The following is a 16,079-nucleotide window of genomic DNA, read 5'->3' as shown; positions in this document are numbered from 1 at the left end:
CTCCAAGCGAGAGAGAGAGAGAAAATCAAGGAGAGGAGACAACCGGAGGAGGAGGAGGAGGAGGAAGAAGAAGAAGGAAGGAAGGAGGAGGAGCAGGACGCGATAACCTCCACTAAATGACCTCAGGAACCCGCAGCGGACCCTCATAAGAACAGGACAAGCAATGGTATAAATCGAGAAGAAATTACCGAGCGAGATACAAAAGTGGGGACAGTGGGATGAAAGTAATAGTGATAATAGCGAAAGAATAAGCAGTTAGCCTTTCAGTAAGCCAGCAAATGACCGCAAAGAGCAAGAACTGAAGGAATTACTGAAGAGGATGCGAGGTGAGGGACAGTCGGATAAAAATAATAGTGATAAGAGCCAAAGAATAAGCAGTTAGCCTTTCAGTAAGCTAGCAACTGACCTCAAAGGAACACGAACTTAGGGAACTACTGAGGAAGATATGAGATGAATGACAGTCCGGTGGTAACAATAGAGGAAGAATGAGCAAAAGAATACGTAGTTAGTCTAGCTTACAGAAGACACGGAACAACAGGGCAAGGAGGCGTATAAATAAAGAATGAATTACTGAAGGAAATATGTAGGTGAGGAAAATCAGATAGAAATTATAGATGAAAATAAATGAAAGGAAAAAGTTACACAATTAAAGAGAATACGAAAGGAAGGAAAGAAACAGGGTAGAAACAGCAAGAGACAGAGACAAAGAATAAAAGAAAATAAATAAATAAAGAAGGAATTACGGAATGAGAGGTTTAGAAGTAGAGAGAGAGAGAGAGAGAGAGAGAGAGAGAGAGAGAGAGAGAGAGAGAGAGAGAGAGAGAGAGAGAGAGAGAGAGAGAGAGAGAGAGAGAGAGAGAGAGAGAGAGAGAGAGAGAGAGAGAGAGAGAGAGAGAAGCGAATAAAAGGAAAAAGGAGATAGAAAGAGAGAGAGGAAGAAATCAACAACGAAGAAAGAATAAACAAGGCAAGCAATAACATATGAATAGGGAAGGAATTACAGAAGGAGGAACATAGGTAAGGACAGTCAGATAATAATAATAATAATAATAATAATAATAATAATAATAATAATAATAATAATAATAATAATAATAATAATAATAATAATAATAAAAAGAATAAGTAGTCAGTGTTTGCTACGTAAAATTTGACACCATTGCCGCAGAATTTTTTTTGAGAAGAAGAAGGAATTTATTTGTGTGTGTTGTGTGTGTGTGTGTGTGTGTGTGTTTTGAGGCGGACACACACACACACACACACACACACACACACACACACACACACACACACACGTACACACACACACACACACACACATTCACGGTAAGGTTAGGTTAGGCAAGGTAAGGTAAGGTATTGAAGGTAGGTGGGTAGGGAGGTAGGAATGTACGTGTGAGGTAATACATAACATTCAAATAGACAAGTTTTGATTCCACGTCCATTTCCTTTCATCACTGCGTCTTCATCCTCAGTTAATCCATGCGAACGAGTGTGAACGAGAGTGAACGTTTGTTGTGCTACACGGAGATTACACGAGAGAGAGAAAGAAAGAGAGAGGAGGGAGAGGGAAGGGAAAAAAAAAAGTAGAAACAGAGAAAGACAGAGGAAGAGGAATACAATGGAAGGAAAGGAAAGAAGGCAGAAGCAGAGAAAGACGAAGGAGAGAGAGAGGGAGTGGACCAGAAGGAGAAAGAAAGAAGGAAAAGAGAAAGAAAGGAGGGAGAAACAGAGAAATAGAAGGAGAGGGAAAGGAAAGAAAGGAAGAAGGTAGAAACAGTGAGAAAGATAGATAGAAAGAAAGAGATAGAAAAAGATAGAAGGAAGGAAAGAAGGAAGAGGTGGATATTGCGAAAGGAGAAAGGAAATATCGGATAAAAAGAGACAAAGAAAGAAGGAAAGAAAGAAGGAAGAAATGAATGAAGGAAGAAAGGGTTAGAAATACAATAAGAGAAAAGAATATTAGACAGACACACAAAATGAATGAGAGAGAGAGAGAGAGAGAGAGAGAGAGAGAGAGAGAGAGAGAGAGAGAGAGAGAGAGAGAGAGAGAGAGAGAGAGAGAGAGAGAGAGAGAGAGAGAGAGAGAGAGAGAGAGAGAGAGAGAGAGAGAGAGAGAGAGAGAGAGAGAGAGAGAGAGAGAAAATTAAACAGAGAGAGAAAGAGGTTTAACAGATGATGTAATTTCAGAGAGTTACAAGGTGGATTTAAAGAGAGAGAGAAAGAGAGAGAGGGAGTGAAAGAGAGAGGAAGGGAAAGACCAAATCAGAAACAGATGAAGAGAATTAAATACAAAGAGAGAGAGAGAGAGAGAGAGAGAGAGAGAGTGAGAGAGAGAGAAAAAGAGAGAAAGAGAGGGGCATAGAACCAAACCCACTCTCTCTCTCTCACTCTCTCTCTCTCTCTCTCATTCTCTCTACTTACTCCCATCTTTCTCTTTCTTTCTTTCTTTCTTTCTTTCTTTCTTTCTCTCTCTCTCTCTCTCTCTCTCTCTCTTCCTATCCCTCTCTCTATCTAGCTTTACCTTTCCTCCCTCTCCCTCCCTCTCTCCCCCTCTCCCTCTCTCTCACTCACTCCATCCATCCCAGAACCTAAACTTCAATACGTACCTCATGGGTGTAACTTTCCCTCGACTTTTCAGAAATAGAGGAAAGAGTCTCGCCAGTGACCGTCCCCGTGTAGGAGGATGGCGCGTACATCTCTATGGTGGTGCTCTTGCTCGAGGCCTTGTCCGAGGAGGCTGCAGCGAGGGAAGGGGCAAAAGCGTACAAAGTTAGTCGGCGCATTGAGAGGAGTTGCGGATGGTAGGAGGGAAGGGAGGGATCGGTAAAAGGGTGAAGTTAGGTGATGTTTTGATGGACTCGGAGTTTGTTAAAGGTGGATAGAGATATAGAGAGAGAAAGAAAGAAAGGAGAAGAGATTGAAAAGTCTGTATGGAGAAAAAGATGGATGAAAGGAATGATGAGAGGGAGGAAGAGAAGGAGGAGGGGAGAAAGAAAAGAAGGAAGGAACGAAGGGAGAAACGATATCTAAGTACTGGGAGAAAGAGAGAGCAAAAAACAGAGAAAGAAGGAAATGTTAGGAGAGAGAAATAGGGAGGGAGAGTAAAAGAAGGTACTGAAAAAGGAGATAGAGAAACAGAATAATGAGGAGAAGGAGAAGGAGGCGAAAGAAAGGGAGATAGAGAAATAAGTAAGTAAAACAAGAAAGAGAGAAAAAAGCCGAGAGAGAGAGGAAGGGAAACAGAAAATGAGAGAGAGAAGAAGAGAGAAAGAGAGAAGAGAGAGAAGAAGAGAGAGATGATATAGAGACAATCACCAGGGGGACAGGATGCTGATCGCCTAAGGAGGTCGTAAGAAGGGCAACGTAAAGGAGGATCCAAGTCTAAATGCTGACTCTCGGATGCTACTTGATAAGGGTTCTGATCCTATAAGAAAAATGGAGTCCTGGAGCCCCGAAGGGAGAGATAGATAGAGAGAAAGAGAGAAAATGGTGATAGAAATAAATGTAAATAAAGGAAGTGAGTGTAAATGAATGAAAAAAATGATTAAAAACTTAGAAATATGAGAAAATAAAAGGAAAATCATAGAAAAAAACGATATATATTAAAACAGGATAAACAAACACACAAAAAACTTAGAATATAAACCCCCAAAATCATTCCATGCAAACTTAGATAATAAATAATAGAAAGAAAGAAAGAGAAAATAATGAACATAAAAATACTTCGAAATAAAATAAAAAGAGGAAGAAAAAACGAAAAAAAAAAGAATGAGAAAAGGAAAAAATCTTAAGAAATAAAACACAAAAAAAGAGGAAAAAGAAAACGAAGAAAAGGAAAAGAAAATAAAGAAATAAAATGAAAAGAAAAAAAATCTAAGGTAAACCAAATTCAACGTTGACTTAATGAAAACAACAACAACAACAACAACAAGAGCAGAGGTCAAGAGATTCAAGAGGAGGAGAATAAGGAAGAGATTTAGTGCGTGTTAGAGGATTGGATCGCTTGATTTGAGGATATACAAGCAATCAGACTGCCTCCTCCTCCTCCTCCTCCTCTTCTTCCTCTTCCTCTTCCTCCTCCTCCTTCTATTTCATCTTTTGTTGCTGTTTTATTATGATTATTATTATTATTATTATTATTATTATTATTATTATTATTATTATTATTATTATTATTATTATTATTATTATTATTATTATTCTCGTTTCTTTTTATCTCCTCCTCCTCCTCCTCTTCTTCCTCCTCTTCTTCCGGCTTTATGGATATTCCCTTCTCTCTCTTTCCCCTCCTCTTCCTCTTCTTGTTTCTTCTTTTCCATCATCTTTATCTTATTCTCTCTTCTCCTTCTCACTCCTCATCTCCTCTTATTCTGTCCTCTCTCTTCCCTTCTCCTCCTCCTCCTCTTATTTCTCTTCTTCCTGCAAATTATTCTCTCTTCTCTTCCTCCTCTTCCTCATTTTCATCTTGCAATAGTTCCCTGTCGTGTATTTTCTCATTCCCCTCTTCCTCTTCCTCTTTCTCTTCCTCCTTAAGTGCCCTGATTATCTCTTTCTCAAAATATCCACATCGTAAAACCATAATAAGACAACCATGCGAAGAAAAAAAAGAAAAGGAAAGAAAGAAAAGGGAAAAGAAAATCCTGCAAAATTGGTTGAGTTAAAAAGGAGGAAGGAAAGTAGGATATTAAAAATTGGAGTTAATTTGGGTAATGTTCACCACCACCACCATCATCATCACCACCACCACCATCACCACCACATGCACTAATAACACCCAACACAAAGCCAACTCCGTCAATGATGCTGACAAAAAAAAGGCATCACCTCCCCCTAATAATGCTAATAATAATAAATAATAATAATAAAAATAATGACAAGCTGAACGCGGCTATTATACTACGGGAACAATACTCATTAGGAACAAGTTAACAGACAGACACAAACGGACACTGAACCGTATATCACAGCTGACCTCCTCTGCGTGTGTGCGTGTGTGTGTTTGAATGCGTGTCACTAAACTCTCTCTCACACACTAACGCTACAGTTCAACTATTACCATTATAACTATTGATATTCTCACCACCATGCACTACCACCACCACCACCACCACCACCACTACTAATTCCCCGGCAGCCACAATCAACGTTCCACGACTCTCCTATAACAATCACACAATTACTGCAGTTTGGGGACATTACCTGAGCCTCGGGTTTGGTCCCCCTCCATTTCCCGGGCGTTAAACCAACATTCCTGCTCCCCCTCCTGTCTGTCCGTCTGTCTGTCTGTCTATCTGTATGTGTGTGCGTTTTTGTTGGTCGCCTTCTCCTCCTCTTCCTCCGATTTCTCCTTCTTTTCTTTCTCCTCTTTTTCATTTTCTTCTTAAACTTTCATTCCTGGGTCCCTTTCCTGTTTGTCTGTATGTGTGTTTATGTGTGTTTGTGTGTGTATTTGAATGTTTGTGTTTGTTGTTCTCTTCCTCCTCCTCCTCTTCCTCCTCCTCTTCCTCTTCTTTCTCCTCTTAAACTTATATTTCAGTGGTTTATTTCTTTCTTTCTGTCTGTCTGTCTGTTTGTATAATTAGTTCCGTTCCTCCTAATCTTCCCTTATCACTACTGCTACTACTACTACTACTACTACTACTACTTCTACTAGAACTACTACTATTACTGCTTATAACACCACTGCCATCTCCATATTCACACCCATTACCGTTTTTGCGATCACCACCATCACCACCACCACCACCACCAGGACCGTAGCAATCACCATATTTGACAACACCACCATCACCACCACCGCTTATAGCCATACACCGACTCTCATCACCACTATCAAGAGCACCACCACTATTACAAAATGCCCTCAACACCACGAAACACCACCGCCACTATGAACTACACCCAAGCCACCACCACCACCACCACCACCAGAAACCGATACCACAAGCACCCTCACCACCACCACAAGCGCAGCCCACACAACCACAGGGGGCAGCGCCTTACCCTGGCTACCCTGACGACGCCGGCGACGATGCAGGACACAGGCCACTAACACCACATTGATAAGGACCAGTAAGCCTCCAACGGTTGACACAGACAGCGTTACCACACGAGGGAGGTCCGCCTTGTCCGCTAGCACCCTCGATATGGCCATCTCCACCTCAGTCAACGGCGGGGAACCTGAACGTGTAAATATGCCGCTAAAGAACAGGTAAGCACTAGAGGAAGAAGATTAGTGACTCCATTACCTGTTAGTCGTTTTCTGGCACGTCGCTTGATGAAACAGGCCACTAGGGCGACGTTAAGGACGATGAGCGCCGTTCCAACCAAGGTGACGATGATGATGATGAGGCCGGAGATGCGAGCGCTTGGGGCCTCGGTGGGCGGGGTGTCTGTTGGAGGTGCTGTGCCTGGGGAAGGAATCGGTTACTACTCTACCCAACCACCACCACCAAAACCACTACAGTCACCACCACCACCACCACTACTATGAGCATGCGTTTTGTTTGGTTAGTCAGTTTGTGTGTGTGTGTTTGTGTGGGTTGTTCTGGGTGTCATCTTGCACATAGAGAAGTTTATGTTATTACTGCTATGGTATATGTGTTTGTGTGTGTACTTGTGTGTGTTAGTGTGGGTTGTTTTAAGCCTCGCCTTGTATAGTGAAGCTTGTGTTATTGTTACTGCTGCTGCTACTACTACTACTACTACTACTTCTACTGCTATTACTACTACTACTGCTATTACTGCTACTTCATCACCGTCCCCAAAGTAATTTCGTCTCTATATTAATCTAGTGTAACAAAATATGTATCCCAGTATATCACGGGTCTTTTTTTAATTAACTACTACTACTACTACTACTACTACTACTTCTACTACTACTGCTACTACTGGTGCTGCTGCTGCTACTACCAAATTTGTGCATTCTTCCTTCTCTCTCTTCTCCCTCCTTCCTTTTCCTCTCCCTGTTTCTCTTTTTCTTTCTCCTTCTCTTCTTATTCCTCCTCCTCCTCCTCCAATTCTTATCATCCTTCCCTCTTTCTCCCTTCTCTCTCCTCCTCTTTTTCCTCCTCCTACTGCTACTGCTACCATCACTACTGCTACTACTACAACTACTACTACTACTACTACTACTACTACTACCAATACTAACAGCATTTCATTTCCCCCCTCTCTCCAAAATCATTTCCACAACTACTACCACCACCATCACCACCACCACCAGTACACCACCACCAGCGCCACCAGCAAGCACCGTGCATGCAAACAAAGGCTCAAAATGCGGCACACAGGACTGGACTAAACAAAATTACACAGCAAAAAGCGTAAAGGGAATCAAGCTCTTCATCCGCCGTGTAACGCGAACAAAAAAATAAAAATAAATAAAGCAAACAAAAAAAAAGCGAAATAAAACAGAACAATAAACTTTAATTAATCAAACAGGGAGAGAGAGAGAGAGAGAGAGAGAGAGAGAGAGAGAGAGAGAGAGAGAGAGAGAGAGAGAGAGAGAGAGAGAGAGAGAGAGAGAGAGAGAGAGAGAGAGAGAGAGAGAGAGAGAGAGAGAGAGAGAGAGAGAGAGAGAGAGAGAGAGAGAAAACCAAATAGAAAATCACCACCACCACCACCACCACCACCACCACCACTATTACCACCACAACAAATGAACCCTTCGCCAGTGTTGCCAGCTCGGCGTTAAACTTGGCATTAAGGGGACCGGGAAGAAAGCTCATTTTCCGCCCTTTTGAGCCAAGCATGCGGAGGAAGAAGAGGAGGAGGAGGAGGGAGGTGGTGGTGGTTGAGGTAGTGATTGTGGTCGTGATGGGGCTGAAGAGGAGGAGGAGGACGAGGAGAAGGAAGAAGAGGAGGGTGTTGGTGGTGGTGATGGTGATGGTCGTTCTGGTCTCGGTCTTGTCCGATACTTAGTTTGCATGAGGTGACGTTTCTCATTTTGTGTGATATACGGGACCAGAAATTCGAGTGTCCATTCTCTTTCCTTTCTTTCGCTTTTGTTTTGGTGAGAGAAGGAGAGAGAAAGAGAGAGAGAGAGAAAAAAAAAGAAGGGAGGCTCAGTTTGCTTCTCTCTCTCTCTCTCTCTCTCTCTCTCTCTCTCTCTCTCTCTCTCTCTCTCACACACACACACACACACACACACACACACACACACACACGGGGTATATGAGTGTTATAATTAAGGGCAACCGCGAGGCAGATAAATTCTAGAGAGAGGGAGAGGGAGAGGGAGAGGGAGAGAGGGAGGGATGTTGGGAAAAGAGCAGGAGGTGAAGAGAAGGGAGAGAAGGAGAGAAGAGAGGGAGAGAAGGGGAGAGAAGGGGGAAGAAAAGGGGAGAGACAGTGATGATGATGATAATAATAGTAATAATAATAATAATAATAATAATAATAATAATAATAATAATAATAATAATAATAGTAATAAGAGAGAATATTTTCAAGGTTCTTCTTCACAAAATTCTTCGCCAGCCACGAAATTTTTAGTAAAACATTTTTGTGCGCCGCCGAATATTGTCTCCCCGAGTTTTCTTTATTAATATATATTTTTCTCTCTCGCCTTATGTATTTATTTATTTATTTTGTTCATTTGTTTACGCGTGTTGGTGTTTTATTTTTATTACATTTTTCACTCACGGAACGCAGAGTTTTATTTTCTCTATATACACTGTTTTATTATATTTTGTTTTATTTTATCTTTTTCTATTATTATCTTATTGTATTTTTTGTCATTTAATTCATTCTTTTTCATACACGTTACACTGATTTATTTTTCTCGTTAGTTTTAAGATTTTTGGAAATAACGAATTTTTTCAGCGCAAGGAATGGAAAAAAAGGAAGGAAGAAAGGCAAGAAGGAGGGAAGAAAGAAAGAAAGGAAGGAAGGAAGGAAGGAAGGAAGGAAGGAAGAAAGGAAGGAAGAAAGGAAGGAAGCAAGAAAGAAAGGAAAGAAGGAAGGAAGGAAGGAAGGAAGGAAGGAAGGAAGGAAGAAAGGAAGGAAGGAAGAAAGGAAGGAAGGAGGGAAGAAAGAAAGAAAGAAAGAAAGAAAGGAAGAAAGGAAGAAAAAAAAAGAAGGAAAGCAAGAAAGAAAGAAAGCAAGAAAGCAAGAGAGAAAGAAAGGAAGGAAGGAAGGAAGAAGGGATTGAGAGTGGGAACGTGGCACGCGAAGAACTGCCACATCAAAGAAGGGATCAGCAGGAGGAGTGTGAGGGATTAAAGCAGGATTAAGAAATGCGGTGAAGAAGTCTACTCTCTCTCCCTTCCTCCGTTTCCCTCCTTCCCTCCCTTCTTTTACGTCATACTTCCGCTCCTAATTCTTTTTCCTTACTCCATTCACTCCCTTCCTCCTCTCCTTTAATTCCCTTACTTCTTTCTCTTTCAACTCTCCCTTACTTACTTTCTTTTCTTCCTGTTCTCCCTCGCTATCTCCCTTTCCTCCCTTCCTTCCTCTTATCCTTTCCTTAGCGAGGGTAGATTATAAAAGGCTGACACATTGCCTTAAGAAAGTACATTAAACGGATTACATATTAGCAAGTCTTGAAATCATATACTACTACTTCTACTACTACTACTGCTACCACTACTACTACTACTACTACCCCTTAACCCCTCCTCCTCCTCCTCTTCTTCCTCCTCTCATCTCTTCGGCCACAGGATCAAGGTTCAGTCTCTCAAATTCAGCCCGGCCGGAGTCCCACAAAGAGGGTCCTAAGTGGCTGTGATCTGAGGCCGCGATTGGTTGTTGGCCACTGAAATAGCTCGCTGATTGGCTGCTAAAGTCCCCCGTGCCTCAGAAGTTTGGCAAATTTTCTCAAACCAAAAGAAGATTAAAGAACGAAGGAAGGAAGGAAGGAAGATTTGGACGTTACTGACGGGCTGGACTGACTGACTGACTGACTGACTGACTGACCCCTTGAATGGTTCCCTGATTGACTGACTGGCTAACTTACTGACCCCTTAGAAAATAAAGATGGAAAATTAGAATCCAACTGACTGACTGACTGATTGACTGACTGACTGGCTGATTGACTGACTGGCTGACTAACTGACTGACAGACTTTCAACCCCTTAGGAAACTGAAAATGGAAAACTAGACTCCAACTGACCAACCCATTGACTGACTGACTGACTGACTGACAGCAGCAGGAGAGGAAGAAAACAAAATGAATACAATACTTTTTAAAATCTATTCTGACAACCAAATTTTAATCTTGAATGGCCTAACAAAGAACCGAACCTTCCATCTTCGCAACCCCCGCAACGTACCCAACGCACTCTCCGCCCATCCATATGTAAAACTCTCCATCCATTTATAAATCACACTCGCGAACTGCCGGAACGTAAAAATATAGCCATAACAAACACGATCACGCACACACACACACACACACACACACACACACACACACACACACACACACACACTCATACGTTCTCCATTCCCTTTTTTTCCTTTTTCATTTTTTCTTTCTCTTTTTTTTCTTTCTTTCTTTCCACCTTCTCTCTCACAATACCTAAAAGTCAAACCGCCTAGGAAAATAAAGGTTCAAATTAGCCATATATAAATTTCACATGCATAAAACAACGAAAAGAGAAAAAAAATGACCTTAAACAAACACGTATAGATTAGCCATGCACAAACACATTAGCACAAACACAAGCACAAACATTAGCAACTCCTTCAAACTAAGTCCAAACGAGCATATAGAAAAAAAAACATTGACACAGGCACAGAAAAAAACATTAGATTATAACAGGAAAGAGAACACAAATGATTACAGTCACATAACAATAGAAAGCAATCCCGAAACGCAACAAAAGATAAAGCAACATATATATCACAAAACAATAACAACAACAACATTAGTAACAACATGGAGGCAGGAACAAAATCACAAATATCAAAACAAAAGCATATCAGTACAAACTCACACACAAAAAACAGCAAAATCACCTAAAATACATAAATTACAAAGCCATCACAAGCTAAAATTAACATAACGCTGCACATTTATATTTTACTATAGCCTGTTCAAACGAAGTGCTCCTCTGGCGTGAATATGGGCTAGAATAGTAGTAGTAGTAGTAGTAGTAGTAGTAGTAGTAGTAGTAGTAGTAGTAGTAGTAGTAGTAGTAGTAGTAGTAGTAGTAGTAGTAGTAGTAATCGAGAAAATGTTCGTATATAGTATTAAAACAACAATACAGTTTAACAATGAAATTTTCCAACAGCTTTCTATAGCTTGCGTAGGAAACTGTCATACACAAAATATTAAAATTTAGTCCAAAAAAGTCTTAGGAGATCTTTAGACACATTTAACATCGGCAAACTGATCAAGAGAAGTTTTTCAGCAATACTTTCATAATATTTCCATAAACTTTTCACTCCGTACAGCCAAACAATGCATTACGGGCGGAGCGTTGTCTGGGCGGTGACGCGGTAAACTCTACGGGGACAGCCAGCCACATTTACATTATTCACTACCCTTGATGCATTCCCTCTTGAACTCTACTCTACTACACCACTACATAGGCGCTCGCATCTAAAAGGAACACTCAATTTGAACAGCTTACAGTCACCTCAAGTCTCGTTTTCTATGCACATTCATAGCTAGAAGGGGAACTAGGCAAACAATACTTACTGGAGGTGGTCGCCTGGACGTCTTGCTCTGTAAAGTCCGACTCCCCTTTGTCGTTGAAGGCGAGAACGGCGAAGGAGTAGGTTGTGCCCAGCGCGAGATTAGTCACCGTAAAGGATGTCACGTTGTCGGGATAGACGTCCGTGTACTGGAAAAGGGAGAAAAAGGGATAAGAATGTGAGTGGGTAGGTAGGTGAGGAAAAGAAGGAAGGAAGAAGAGATGAAACTCGAAAGATGAAGGAATGAAAGGTGGGAATAAAAGGAAAGGATAAAGAGGGAAAGAAAAGAAAAGAGAAAGATAAAGAAATGGAATGATGGAAAGAAAGGAAAAGAGGAAGATAATGAGAGATAGAGAGAGAGAGAGAGAACGGAGGGAGAGGGAACGAGAGAGCCCCACCCCCCATTTCTCTCTCTCTCTCTCTCTTACCTGGTATCTCGCGGCTCCTGTCACGTGGTATCGAACCCTGTACTTCTGCGGGAGTCCTCCGTCGAAGCTTGGAGTCCACGTTAGGTCGATGGAGTTGTGGGTGGCATTCAGAACCTGTAGTTGAAAGGGAAAGAAAGGTTAGCTTATGGAAGGTTAAGGTACAGGAAGGTAAGAAAGGAAGGAAGGAAGGAAGGAAGAACCAAGACGAAGCGGATAGGATAATTTGAAGAGGATTGAAAGGAAGGGAGAAGGCAGCAGAAAAGAATTTAAGGCTGAAAGGAACAGTTTGAGGAGGGAAAGGAAGGTAAAGAAAATTATAAAGAAGAAGAGAACGGGAAGTAAGGGACAGTAGAGAGTAAAAAGGAGATTACATATGACAATAGAAGAGAGAGAGAGAGAAAGATAAGAATTGCAGAGATAGAAAATTGCAATAGAGTGTGGCAGAAGAATAAGAAAAGGAGAGTGAAAAGAAAGAATTGAAAATAATCGCAGGAGAGAAAAGAGAGGGGACAGTGAGAAGAAAGAGATGGAGGGAAATAAAAGTTAGGAAGAACAGAATCACAGAAGAAAAAGGTGAATAAAGGAAGAAAATGGAGAGAAAATTATATTAGTAAAGGAGAGAAAAGGGAGAGGAGAGTGCAAAGAAAAAGATGGAGGGAAATAAAAGTTAGGAAGAATATATCAACAGAAGAAAAGAGATGAAAAGAGGAGGTTTGAGGTGAAAAAACGAAGCAGAAAAGTATATAAGCGAAGGATAAAAGAGAGTAAACAGTAAAGAACGAGATGGAGGCAAAGAAAATAGTTAGTAAGCCTTGCAATTACAGTAATAGCCGTAACCATAACACTAATAACGTACAAAAAATATATATCGACGGATCTAAAAAAAAAAAAAAATCACTTATGGTTGTATTTCGTCGCAAAACAGAACGGTCGAAAAAAGTTCCCCGGAAAATATTATTAACTCGTCTCGTTAGGATCAGGAATTTGGGAATCTCTCTCTCTCTCTCTCTCTTACTAATTATTACCGTTTTTCTCCTTTCTATTTCTCTCTATTTCTCCTTATTTCTGTTTTTTTTTATTCCTTCCTTCCTTTCTTCCTTCCTTCCTTCTTCCTTTTCCTCCTCCCTCGTTTTATGTCCTACTTTCCCTACTCCTTCCTTCATTTCCTCCTCCTACTCCTTCTCCTCCTCTCATTCATTCTTCCTTTCCTCCTTCCTCCTCCTCCTTCTCATCCTCTTTCCTCCTAGTAGTTTTCCTTCTTTTTTTCTATATATATTTTCAGTGTGAGGAATTCCTTCGATTCAATTTCCATTTTTATTTCTCTCAGGATTCCAGCGACTTGGCTTATGAATTTTGACTTATTGGATTTGAATGTGAAAAAAAGCGAGGAAAAAATTGCCGTGAAAAAAAAGAAAAAAGGAGAAGGGTTGTTTTTCTTCCCCACCTCGCCAATTTTATGCCCATGTTGCTTTGTGATATAGTTTCTTTCTCTCTCTCTCTCTCTGTGTGTGTCTGTCTGCCTGTCTTTCTTTCTTTTTTTCTCTCAGTACTTGTCTCTTAGTTTCCCTTTTCCTTGTTTTTCTTTCTCACTTTATTTCTTCATTCTCTCTTTTTCCTTCTTCTTCTTCCTTCTTTTCGTCTGCTCCATCTCTCTCTCTTTCTCTCACGTCTCACCTTTCTTCACTATGTCCTCTTTTCCTCATCCTATTTACTCTTTTCTCCTTCCTTTTCTTCTTCTTCACCTTTTATCATTTCTTCCCTCTTCATCTTCCTTCTTTTCGTTTTCTCTGTCTCTCCCTTTCTCTCCGTGCACATTTCATTCCTTCCTTTCTTCCGTCCCTAACTCCATTTCCTCACTCTCTTTTCTTCTTTTCTTCGTCTGTACCTGGCCAAGAAAATCCTCCTGCCCGCACATACCCTTCCTTCCTTCCTTTCTTCCGTCTCTAACTCCATTTCCTCGCTTTCTTTTCTTCTTTTCTTCGTCTGTGCCTGGCCACGAAAAATCCTCCTTACCGCACATTCCCTTCCTTCCTTCCTTCCCCGCGTCCGTCACCCCCAAGGACGCACCTGGTCATTCCCACACCTCGGCGGCTGCGGCTTTCGACCACCGCCTCGCCGCCGCTTTACACGACGTTCAAGTTTAGGACAAATCTTGGGAGCAGCGAGCGGTCCACGGCCTCCTAAATCTGGCTTGCTCTGGTGTGTAGTGGCTCCCTCCTTCCCTTCTCCTTTTCCTCTTTTCTTCTGTCCGTCTCTCTCTCTTTTTCTTGTTTTTCGTTCTTTTTCTCTCCTTTTCTTCTCTTTTTTCTTGTTGTTCTTCTTCTACCTCCCCCATTCTCCCTCTTTCTTCTTCCTTTTCTTCTTGTTCTTCGTCTTCTGCTTTGTATTGCTTCGTAGGTTTTTCTCCTCTTCCTCTTCCTCTTCTTCCTCCTCCTCCTCTCTTCTGCTTTATCACATTGCTTCTCGGTTCCGTTTCCTTTCTTTCCTCTATCTCTTTTCCTCCCCCTCTCCCTCTTTCTTCATCATCGTATTCTCTTCTTTATTATTATTGCTATTATTATTATCGTTATTGTTATTCTTGAGAGTTTCAGAGGAGCAGGGAGTTCGGAGGTTAAGTAAGGTAGCACATAAGCTTCGGATTACGTTGAAGGACTTGGTTTTGGGGGACTTTTTCTTCATCTCTCTCTCTCTCTCTCTCTCTCTCTCTCTCTCTGTTTGTTCTTTGTTCTTATAACGTAAAAAAAAAAATGATTGGAAGCGAAAGAGCGGAAATATAAGTAAGTATAAAGCGGAAAAGATTAAATATAAGAGAAAACATCAGGAAAGAAGAAAAAGTTCCATAATATAAACTTTGGTACAACTTTCACACGCATAAGAAAAACAAAAGAAAAGAGTAACGATGATAAATAACGAGAAAGAAAGAAAGAAAGAACGAATCGACTAAAACAAAACAAAACCAAAGAAAGAAAAGAAAAGAAGAGGCAAAAGAGAATCAAATAAAAAAAACACCGCGGAAAAAGAAAGAAAATAATAAGACATAACAAAGAAAATAAAATGAAAATAAAACAAAAATACAACACCCCGAAAAGAAAGACAAAAAAAAGTTAGATAAAAAAATAAACATAAAAAATAAAAGAAGAGTTAAGCCACAAATCCACGATTGAAAACGATGCAACAGGAAGGATTAGAATCAATACCTCACTCAACCACCATCCAGCCCTCCTCCTCCTCCTTTTCCTCTTCCTCCTCTTCCTTCCTTCCTTCCCTTACTCCCTCTCCTCACCTCTAACTCTTTATCTGGCCAAGAAAATCCTCCCCACATTCTTTTTCTTCTTTTTTCCTTCCTTTTTCCTTCCTTCCTTCACTTCCTCTTCTTTTTCTCATTTTCTTTATCCTCCTCCTCCTTTCTTTCCTTCCTCCTCCTTTTCCTTCCTTATTTTCTGTCCTATCTTCCTCATTCTTTCCTTCCATTTCTCCTTCTTTTCCTGCCTCCTCCTCTTCCTCACTCGATTTTTCTCCTACTCTCTTTCCTCATTTCTTCCTTCCATTCCCCTTCTCCTCCTAATTCTACCACCCCTCCCTCCTCCTCTTTCTCTCCTCCTCCTCTCCTCTTAATGTAATCCTCCTCTTACCCCTCCTCCTCTCTTACCCACCCTCCTCCTGCAACACAAACCAAACAATCAGGGCGCAACAGGTGTCTAGACTTGCCTTGAGGTCGAGTGGTGTGTCCGGGCGGCTTGTGATGTCGAGGTGGATGGCGGTGCGCGAGGAGCCGAGGGAGTTCTGAGCCAGACACTCGAAGAAGCCGTAGTCCTTAGTGGTGATGTTCTTGATGAGTAGCACGCTCTCGTAGGTCACCAGGCCGTCCACCAGCTGTTCGGGGAGGGAGAGAGAGGAAGGGAGGTTAGGTGGGTTAGGTTAGGTAATGAAGGTTAGGTTAGGTAGGTTAGGTAAGGTAGGTTAGGTTAGGTAGGTTAGGTTAGGTAGGTTAGGTTAGGTTAGGTA

The 16,079-nt window shown here is 41.3% G+C and overlaps 1 protein-coding gene across 2 annotated transcripts in view; it reads right to left on the bottom strand.

Annotated features, from left to right (window-relative positions):
* LOC127008756 (nephrin-like) overlaps positions 1 to 16,079 on the bottom strand; it is a 102,329-nt gene that overhangs the window by 9,198 nt on the left and 77,052 nt on the right. The window contains exons 15-19 of one of the 2 annotated variants that reach the window (XM_050881122.1): positions 15,783 to 15,947; positions 12,075 to 12,188; positions 11,651 to 11,795; positions 6,252 to 6,413; positions 2,610 to 2,740 (exon numbers count right to left, since the gene is read on the bottom strand). In XM_050881122.1, the coding sequence (XP_050737079.1) occupies positions 2,610 to 2,740; positions 6,252 to 6,413; positions 11,651 to 11,795; positions 12,075 to 12,188; positions 15,783 to 15,947 (717 nt within the window). Of the gene's footprint in view, positions 1 to 2,609; positions 2,741 to 5,618; positions 6,184 to 6,251; positions 6,414 to 11,650; positions 11,796 to 12,074; positions 12,189 to 15,782; positions 15,948 to 16,079 lie in introns of those variants that run through there. The other variant, XM_050881123.1, reaches the window with a different exon arrangement.

Source organism: Eriocheir sinensis, chromosome 38, assembly GCF_024679095.1.
Source record: "Eriocheir sinensis breed Jianghai 21 chromosome 38, ASM2467909v1, whole genome shotgun sequence".
In the NCBI taxonomy this organism is placed as follows: Eukaryota; Metazoa; Arthropoda; class Malacostraca; order Decapoda; family Varunidae; genus Eriocheir; species Eriocheir sinensis.
This window is presented reverse-complemented; position numbering and strand designations above follow the sequence as displayed.